The following is a 10508-nucleotide window of genomic DNA, read 5'->3' as shown; positions in this document are numbered from 1 at the left end:
TAATGAAAGGATTTTCTCAGGTCTTATTAGGTCTGTATACTCTTTTAGAAGTGAGGTGAAAGTAGATTTACCAGTCATAGTTTAAGTACACATATTTGAAATTCAGCTTCATATTCTCGAAAACTAACTTTAAAAAGCTCGAAAATTTTCCTCTTAAGTCTTGTCCAACCAGATTGAAATTTTATTGTAATGCAGATTAACAGTGGAAAGAATCAGACAGATCTTAGAATCTCAGCTTCTTTATTTACTACCTGTGTGGGTCTGGCAAAAATCAGCTATCTGAATTGATTTCAAGTATCTCAACATATGGTTATGAGGAATTAATAAGATAAATTGTGAGAAGCACCTATTACGTCAGACACATATAATTTGTTCAAAACACATTAGGTGTCCTATATTAATTGTAAAGTACTGGCTTAGGAGTACTTGTGAGGGTCTTGTACTAAGAAGGAATAGCAACTCATACATCCAAACTCCTGTGTTATCCTTTTTCTCTCCACAACTTGAGCAGAATGAATAGAGTAAGATATGAACAAACAAGCTGCCGTATAGAGTGAGGAACTTGTATTCTCTTACATATAGCTGAGTTTTACTCCTGACACTGGGACTGACATGTATGTGATTCCTTGTAAATGCTTATTTTATTACTTTTTGATGTCATTATTATTGTTATTATTATTATTATATAATAAGAAAGGATAGTTTTGCCTTTTCTTGGAGGGTAAGAACTTGTCTTAGTATCTTCAGCATGAGGCACAGTAGGTACCACCACTGAAATGATACTTATTGGAGCACACCTGGCCACAGAATTGGGTTCCTGACTAATGGGTAGTAAACAGACCATACAATTTTCCTAATATGTTATTACATATTCAAATTTTTATGTGCATATTATGATATTTCTATCCTCCTTTTGTTCACACACACAAAAAAACAGATCTCACAGAGAAAAATATAGAACCCTCAGAATGACAGCTGCGATGTCAAGTCTTACTGTGCTTCCACAATTCTGGGGAAGAGAAGAATTGGAGAGGGAGGGAAGAACAGCTGCCTTCAAGTAGTTGAAGGGCTGTCATATGGGAGGAAGGCTTGCTCATGCCATGGACTCCACGGGCGGAACTAAGGTTGAAGGGTAGAAGTTAAAAGGTGGTATGTTCAAGTTTAAGCAATAAAAACTGCCCATTACTGCAATGTCTCAAATGTGGTGAGGTCTCCTCTACAGAAATGTTGATTCACTGTCTCTGATGACCATTTATCAGGAATATTAGAGCAGTAACTACAGCTCTGTATTCTTCTTAACTTGTAAAATGGGGATAATAATCCCAATTTATCGACTCACAGGAGAGGGATTTGATCCAACGAAATCTAAAGAGACCCTTTTGCTAGTTTTTAGGCAGCTGTAAAGCCCTCGTTGCAGTGGTTTTCAAATTTTGCTGCAAACTAGAATTACCTTGGGAACTTGGAAAAACCTGTGTGTCTAGGCCTCACCTGCAGAGACTCCGATTTAAGTGGTATCGGGCATGCCAGAGAATTAGGGTTGTTTCAAAGCTCTCCAAGTGATTCTCGTGTACAACAATTTCGAGAACCATTAAACTAGCGTACTAAGAGCCATTATTCTGGATTTTACTTTGGAATCTAGGTTGGACTACAGATGTGACGTTGAGCAACTACTTTCTCTTGGATCTGTATTTCTTGTTTACCAGGAAGAAGAGGACATGCATACTTCTAAAGTAACTTCCTCTAGTATTTTATTACTTTAAGGCAGTTGACCCTTAAAGGTTTATGAATTAAGGAAAGGGCACTTAACTACCTTCTAGGAGTAGAAGAGGATCTCTGCTTTGACACATGGGAATTGTTGGCACTCTTTTTCTCAGTTTTAATAGCAGTCATGGACTGCTTTCAATGCGGGGATGTTTATACCTCTCTGGGGAATGTGTGGCACCAACAACATTTGGATGGCTGGTTGTTTCAGCAGTCCTTTGCTTAAAATAGGCATGCACCCTAATTTGAGAAGAAACTGGCAGAGGATAAAAGTGGGTTTCTTTGCTCTTCCCCAATATTCTAGAAGCTGCTTCATTATCAGAGTTGGAGTCATCTGCTGGATAACTGGACATTTTTCTTGGTGTTTTTTTGTGCATGGCTATACTTCTTTATACTCTTTTGGGTTGCTGTCTTACATACTGCTTAGTGACTTACTTACCAATAATTTTCCTAGCCTAACCCAGGACAACCATGTTGTCTTTTGGTCTTGACTTTGCTTCTTTCCATATGAGACTGCATGTCTTATTGTCACTCCAGTCATGCAGCAACTGACTCTAGACAGGCAGTCATGGACATAGGATTCCATTTTTTTTTTTTTTTTTTTCTGCAAGGAAATCCAAGGACTCCAGTTATTAGGTCAAAGATGTTGCTCGTATTCCAGGTAATTCATATTTGTTGGTGAAGTTTTATTTGCCATGCAGTGCCCACAAAAGTAATCCTAGAAATGAGCAGTACTGTGAGGCATAGCATAACACATCCACATTTTATGTGGAGGATATGATCCAGTGGCATTTTATTTAGTGTGAAACTTCTGTCTTCTAAAAGGGAAGATTCTTTTGGAAGGATGGTCTCCTGCTGTGTAATACTTCATGAATTTCTAGTTTAAAAACATTAGATTTTCCAAAGATCCACTACTATGTACACATTTCAAAATAAATCACCCAGTTAACTCAAAACAATCTTATCGTGAGAAATTTTGGAAAGCTTGAGTTACTTCTAAGAGTTAAAAATGTTCTTTCCTCCTCTTCTGCATGTCAGACTGGACATGATTACTCTGATGTTTCCGTAAATGCTATTAGTGCACTATGAAAGTGGGAAAGAACTTAAAAAAAAAAAAAATCCAGGAGGGCAACAAAGCAATAAGAAGGATCATAGGGCACCATGTTAATAACAAATCACAGGAGGTGGCTCCATAAAGGTTGTGAAAACTAGTTTCTCATTGCAGGAATTGGGTTGGGCCACCCCTTCACCCCCCTTCTCAAACACAAATATTATCATATAATAAAAGCCTGTTTCTCTACACTTATAACCCAGCCTCCATTCCTTCGACACCACCATTTCAAAGGGATTTACTGCACGGACTTCTCCCAAGTTCCTAGGCATTATCTTCTGGACCCTATCCTGCAGAGGTGAAGCGTCCCTTTGGGGACTCTCGCTGGGTGAGAGGGACAAGAAACACCCACTAGGACCCAACCCCGGCAGCCAGCGGCTCGAGCATGCGCTGAGAGTTTGTGCAGCTGGCCCTGGCTGCCGCCGCTGCCTCGTCCGGACTCGGAGAGGACTTGGGAGGGACAGCGGCGCTGGGAGGTGGCTTAGCAGAGACTTTCCAGCAACTGCTGCCCAGGACTTTTTTTTTTTTTTTCTTTTTCCCAGGAGGCGGCGACGGCGGCGGCGGGGGGAGAGGAAGAGAAAGAAGCGTCTCCAGCTGAAGCCAATGCAGCCCTCCGGCTCTCCGCGAAGAAGTTCCCTGCCCCGATGAGCCCCCGCCGTGCGTCCCCGACTGTCCCCAGGCGGGCGTGGGGCACCGGGCCCGGCGCCGACGGTAAGTGGCCGCGCGTCTGTCGCCTTTCCTGCCCGCTGTCCCGCCAGCCCGCCGGCGGCTGCCCTCCGCGCTGTGTGCTAAACTACTTAAGGGCTGGCCCTGGGGCTCCCTGCCGCCGGCGCTTCCCCTCGCGCCCTGCCGGGGGCGCGCGGACGCGATGGCTGGGTCGGTGGCCGCGCTCACTTTGTGCTCCGCGGGCGGCTTTGAGCGAGGGGTCGCGGGAGCGGCCGGGGCGGGGGAAGCGGGGTTTGAATGACTAACCCGGCGTCTGCACAGCTGCATCGGCCCTAATTCCCCGGCGCCCCCCGCCCCCCGCCCACTGTCCCAGGCTAATCCATCATTCTGGGGCCGAAAACATCATTTCTCACGTTCTCCCAGAGAAACCCTAGTAGCCGGGCGGAATCTCAACTCCGCGCTGCCCCCCCGCCCCCGCCCCCGCCCCGCCGCCCCAGTCCCTTGCATTCACACCCGACCTGCGGGGCAGGGTAGAGGGGTGCGGAGTTGGAGTGCCCAGGAACTGTCCTAACTAGAAGGGCGCTCATTCTCTCGGGCTTGCCGGTGGCGCCTCTGACGTGTCCGGGGTAGGGGGCAGTGTGGTTTCTCACCTTCAGGACAGTGCCGAGCACAGCTGTCCTCGAGGAGGGGCGTGGAGTGAGGGAGGTTTTCAAGAGCGTCTCATCAGAATGCACAGGGCTCCGCCGCGTGTCCCCTGAGAACGCGACTTTACTGTGCGACTTCATTCATCCGGATAGTTGCTCTTTTCTTTTCCCAGCAGGTGTTATCTGAAGCCCGTTTGGAATTTTTGGGAGTTTAGTTACCATTATGATTTTAACAAATGATTTTTGATGAGGCGATGTCTCGAATGCACTGGGCTTCGGGACCCTCTGGACCCTGCTGAGGGCGGGTGGAGGAGGGACGGGCAGGCTGTGGGAAGCGTGATGGTGAGATGTCCCGTGTTCTCTCTCCCCCGCCCCCCGCAGATCGCTGCCGTTTTGCCCTTGGGAGTAGGATGTGGTGAAAGGATGGGGCTTCTCCCTTACGGGGCTCACAATGGCCAGAGAAGATTCCGTGAAGTGTCTGCGCTGCCTGCTCTACGCCCTCAATCTGCTCTTTTGGGTAAGTAAGTTTCACTGCACCAACAGGTGGGGACGGCTGGCTCTGGTTTTCTGCAGCCACCGGATAATGCGCCAAAGGGCATGGCTAAGCATTAATTAATTACATGGGATAACACCCTTTATTTTTCAGAGAAGTAAAATTTGACCTTCTTAAAATGCCTTTGATCTAGCTCAAGTTCCATTTGTAATTAGAACAAAGAAATCCACCCCTGGATACTACTGGCAGTAAAATTAGACTTGAAGTTAATCTAGGGATATAAATAAATGCACGTGCTTCTACTCATAGATAAGAAAATTATGACATACTACTTAGGGAACCGCTTGTTTGCGGGAATTTTAGATAATTGTGCAAGCCATAAATTGTTTCTTTACATCTCTGTCGCCTGTAAAATCTAGTTGGGCCAAGTCTTAATATATTTTTTGTGGGTGGGGGCGGGGGGGGTGGATTTCACACCCAGATAACCTATCATAGAAAGGCTGAGTAGATTTGTCTAGGGGATTCCATACGGTCTGAAGGGTGATTTTTATGTAACTAATTCTAAGTTGGCAAAGTTTAAGGAATTGTGTGTATGCTTTTGGAAAATCCCATAACCATTTAAGGAAATAAAATACATAAAATGTAACAAGCTCATGGAAATCTTTATGCCCTATGAGTTAATGACTTTTTATGCTTTAAATCTTAATAAAGTATGATTAATAATCGTATTATTACTTATAAAACTTAGGAAAATGTAACAATTTAAACAGTAAATGTTGCTTCAGGAGGCTGCCATTCTTAAGCAAATTGTTCTTTCCATTTTTTTGTGTTCTATTAATAATTTTATTCAAAATTTTCTGTTACAAATTTTATTGTGCAATTTATTTATGTGGCTGACTGGCTGGCGTGCTGACTGGCTGGCATTGCCCAGCCTTTTTTTCATAGGGCTATTACATGTGGTCTCTAGAAGATGACATTTAGGTTGAACTGCACCTTATAGATGGCCCCATTTTAAAGGATAAATTAAGTCTTACTTCAGTGAGTAATCTGAAAATATCTAAAATGGCAGCATTCCTTTTCTCAACATTAAAGCATTAATTTCTCAAAATTAAAGCATTGGGTAGTTAAATTCACCATTTGGAAATGTAAAATCACAAGTTGATCTTATTGTAGTTTATACTTCTTAAAAGTTTGATTTTTAAGTGAATCATTAAATTACCTGGATCATTAAAAGTTATGAAGAGTTTAAACTCCATTTCTTTAAAATGTATGATAATTATCGCTCCTGTTTACTAGTTTTTCGCTTTTCTACATTGTGCTTTTTAATTATAGAATCATCACATTCCACTTCTAAAAGGAGCTTTAAAGATGGCCTGGTTGAACTTCCTTCCTTTGTGAGTGAGGAAATTAAGTGCAGATTAAGTGACTTGCCAAAGATCAAATAGTCCAATGGTGGCAGTGCCAGGAACAGAATTCAGCTTTCTTGCCCCTAGACAGTGTCTTTCACTTGACCCTTACTGAGTTTTGAACCTTAGAATTACTAAGATTGTTGTTGTTGTTGTTTGATAAAGAATAAAGCTTTGAAAAACTTGTTAATACTTTACATTGTGCGGGAAAAAAGAACCAAATCATTCAACAAAAGTATCACTCCTCTTGGAAATGAAATTTGCATAAAAGCACCTATTCCTGAAACTCTTCCAGGGCTCTTTGTGTCCCCAGAGAATGTAAACATTATTTCTTTGTTGTTACCCTGTACTTAAACCTTCTAACTTTCTGTGTTTGTGTGTGGTGTGTGTGTGTGAGTGTGTTCTGATTTATTGACTTATTTAGATTGCTTACCTCTTTCTCCAGCCCTCCTCTTCTCCCAATATCACCTACGCTTCAACAAAATAATCCGGGTTAAGCATCTTGTATACATTTTTCTGTATTTTGTTTCATACAAAGATAGATTTACTCATACCTGTCCACAACAGATACACAATACTATACATGTAAATTCCTGATTTTTTTGCTGTTAAATTAGTTTCTCATTTGGGTTAGAGTCATAGGAGTGGAATTGCTATGTAAAAAAGTATGTGATAACAACAACAAAAACAAAAGTAGCCAACCTATCTAACTAACATACAAAATAGCTAACGCTTCTTACTGTGTTTGCCAGGCACATTTAGTGTCTGTTTCCTAGCCTGTAAAATAGGAATCATAGTTCCCTGTCTTTTAGAGTTGTTGTGAGGAGGATTAGAGTTAACATATATACAGCACTGAGAACAGTGGCACATAATAAGTGCTATCTCTGCAATAGCAGTATTGCAGTTATTACTATAACTACTACAATAATGATGATGTTCTAGCAGATTACCAGGAGGTGGATTGCTACTATCATTATGGCACTAATCATAGTAATTGTTATTGTTATGATTAATACTGCTACTATTGCTACCACTACTGCAATTCCTTTGACCCAGCAATCTTGCTCTGGGAATCTGTTCCCTAGAAATAAAAGCAGTAATTACCCCATTATATGTACAAAAATATTTGTTGCCATCTTGTTGGTAATATGGCACTTCTAAATCTTTGCCAATCTGAAACATTTAAAGTATTATCTCATTGTTACTTTATTTTGTACCTACCCTACTACCAGTGAGCAGGAGCATCATTTTATGTATATTTTTCATATACGTCATTTCATTTCATATTCATTAACTATTTCATATTTATCATTTAGGTTTGCCCTATATTTTAAGTGTTAATTTCATTTATGTTATCTGTTTCTATACAATAGTTAAACAAACTTTTCTATATTCTGTGTAATATAACTTTCTTTTCTTTTCTTTTTTTTTTTTTTTTTGGGACGGAGTCTCACTCTGTCACCAGGCTGCAGTCCAGTGGCACAATCTCAGCTCACTGCAACCTCCACCTCCCGGGTTCAGGCGATTCTCCTGCCTCAGCCTCCTGAGTAGCTGGGACTACAGGTGTTCACCACCATGCCCAGCTAATTGTTGTATTTTTTAGTAGAGATGGGGTTTCATCATATTGGCCAGGCTAGTCTCGAACTCCTGACCTCATGATCCACCCACCTCGGCCTCCCAAAGTGCTGGCATTACAGGTGTGAGCCACTGTGCCCGGCCTGTAATATAATTTTCTACAGGATTTTATATGTATAAATATGAATATATTATGTATAAAAATAAATATAAATATATGTCTAAATATAAATATGTGTGTGTATATATATATATATATCTATCTGCATTTCTTGACTTGGTTAAGGTTTGTTTTAAAAAATGTTCTTTAAGATTATTTTATCCAATTAAAAATATCTGTTGGGGCTGGGTGCAGTGGCTCACACCTGTAATCCAAGCCCTTTGGGAGGCCAAGGCAGGCGGTTAACGAGGTCAAGAGATTGAGACCATCCTGGCCAACATGGTGAAACCCTGTCTCTACTAAAAATACAAAAATTAGCTGGGTGTCGTGGCATGCACCTGTAATTCCAGCAGCTCAGGAGGCTGAGGTAGGAGAATCACTTGAACCTGGGAGGCAGAGGTTGCAGTTAGCCGAGATTGCCCCACTGCACTACAGGCTGGTGACAGAGTGAGACTCTGTCTCAAATTAAAAAAAAAAAAAAAAAAAAAAAAAACTGTTGGGATTTTTGTTAGAATAGTATGAAATGTGTAATAGGCTAATTTTAGGGAAACTGATTTTACTTCTTCAGTGTTAAGGCAATGTTTGCAGATCCTATCATTACCAAGTCAGAAGTTGTTTTCAGCCTGTGCTGGAGACATTCCTGGCCATTGTTAACATTACTCTCATCTAGTTCTCATAATAGACCCATAAAATAGTTTTCTTTCTTAGTCTCTCTCTCTCTGTCTCTTTTTTTTAGGTAAAGAAACTGGTACTCAGTAGTTCAATAACTTGCTAGTAAGTAGCAGAACAGGAATTGAAAGTCCAGTTTTGTTTTTTATCCAAGTGTAGAAGTTAAATTGCTGGAAACAGTGGTGGATTTATTTGCATGAGAGAAGTCAAGTAAACATCCTCAGAAGGAAGGGATTAGCTGTCCACCTGCTCATTCCAAGTTCTCTAGAACAGTGCTTCTAAAACCTCAGAGTGCATGCACACCTGGAGATCTTGTTAAAATGCAGATTTGGATTTAGTATGTTGTGAGTTCTATCTGAGAGTGCATTTCTAACAAGCTCCTCTATGATGCCAATGCTGCTGGTCTGAGCGTCACACCCTGAGGAGCAAGGCTTTAATACTAGCTTTTAGTTCTCATGGGAATTACAAGTAGAACAAACTAGTGTGGCATATGAACCCCACTTCTTAAACCAGACTTCACATTCTGACTATGGAGAGGGAGATTGTTCCTCCCTCTGGGTCTGCAAGATTGACAGCCTTGTCCCCATTACCCATGAGGTGAAAAGCTATAGGCTTTTACTCTCCACTGGCGTTTTAAGTAGTCTTAGTTTTTTTAAATCTATTTTTACTATATTGGTACCTTCTTACCTTTTCTACCCCACTAGGATTTTAGGGAAAAAAAAATAAATCTTAATCACAAAAACATTGGGAACCCATTCAATTTTGTTTTCCTGTTCTGAGAGTCAAAAATCAAACTGAGAGTTTTTTTTTTTAAGTTAAAAAGTATATCTTGAGTACTTTTTAAAAAATGTAAGGCATAGATGTGTTTTTAAGTGTAAGCTATAAATGTGTCTTAGAAGAAACAATCCATAGCACATTCAAGATCACACATGCTCTGCATTCTCTTTATTGTATGGATCCAGTCACCTTGATTTGCCATCTGTCGAGTGTCTTTTCCACATCATGAATAAGCCAGATTCTAGTACTGTTGTACTGGGGTCGGCACAAAAGTATTGGGCCTTCTAGGTTTGTCACGAGTATTGTGGGTCTGTGATGGGAAGGAGCACATAGGAGATGGTGTGGGTAGGTGAACTGCCTGAGGGTTCTTTTGAGACCATGATTCACCTTCTCTCCATGGTGGAGTAAGGACTTGGGTTACCTTTCCTTCACATTTATACGCTTTTATTACTAGTAAAATTTAAATGGCATATTATTTAAAGAAATGAGAGCTTTCTACCATTTTAAAGACAGTTTCTGTAGCTTTTTGGTCATTTGTATTTCTTAGATGGTAATTTTCTATTATTGCAAATATAGATAGATATGGTTCTCCTTGAAAATTTCTGACATTGGTGAACATTTAAAATTCATCAAATATGTGTTTGTTTCTAATTTTCTAAATATATAATATAAACTCCCATATCTCACCATTATATAAGAACCATTGTTTTTTACTTACCGTTACTAAAGATAATAGCAATACAGAAGAACTACCCTGATTAAATATGAAAAGTAACTTATAAAAGAAAGTCTAAAAAAGTAGACAGGAAATTTAGTTTATGCTTTTGAGATATATGCGTGGCAGATGAAATGACAGGAGGCTCAATGCTCTCTTTCTTTTTCTCTGGCCATCCGTAGTGAACCTTAGGTGTTTGATCCACACAGAATCTGAAGAGTTAGATCCTTGGCAAGTGGAAGTTTGAATTCACAGGAAGGACATTTATGAATCATATTAAAATACTACATTTTAAATTGGTGTCCCCAACTTTATGCTATGAATGGTATTCAGGTATTTTTGAACTCTTCCTAAGGAATAGTGGAAAGCCCTCCAACAAATATTTGTGGTCTTTTAAAATAAATTTTCACCATAAAAAATTCCTTTAGTCAGCCGGACGCGGTGGCTCATGCCTGTAATCCCAGCACTTTGGGAGGCCCAGGCAGGTGGATCACCTGAGGTCAGGAGTTCGAGACCAGCCTGACCAAAATG

At 40.7% G+C, this 10508-nt stretch overlaps 1 protein-coding gene across 5 annotated transcripts in view; it reads left to right on the top strand.

Moving 5' to 3' along the window:
• Positions 1–3068: 3068 nt before the first annotated feature.
• The window catches only part of TSPAN12 (tetraspanin 12), a 71583-nt gene continuing 64143 nt past the window's right edge, over positions 3069–10508 (top strand). Inside the window, exons 1-3 of one of the 5 annotated variants that reach the window (XM_055392187.2) lie at positions 3069–3200; positions 3415–3583; positions 4564–4699. In XM_055392187.2, coding sequence (XP_055248162.1) covers positions 4634–4699 — 66 coding nt within the window. In that variant the 5' untranslated portion in view covers positions 3069–3200; positions 3415–3583; positions 4564–4633. Of the gene's footprint in view, positions 3201–3414; positions 3584–3732; positions 4359–4563; positions 4700–10508 lie in introns of those variants that run through there. The other 4 variants (XM_019031781.4, XM_019031783.3, XM_019031784.4 and 1 more) reach the window with 4 other exon arrangements.

This window comes from Gorilla gorilla, chromosome 6 (assembly GCF_029281585.2).
Source record: "Gorilla gorilla gorilla isolate KB3781 chromosome 6, NHGRI_mGorGor1-v2.1_pri, whole genome shotgun sequence".
Taxonomy (NCBI): Eukaryota; Metazoa; Chordata; class Mammalia; order Primates; family Hominidae; genus Gorilla; species Gorilla gorilla.
This window is presented reverse-complemented; position numbering and strand designations above follow the sequence as displayed.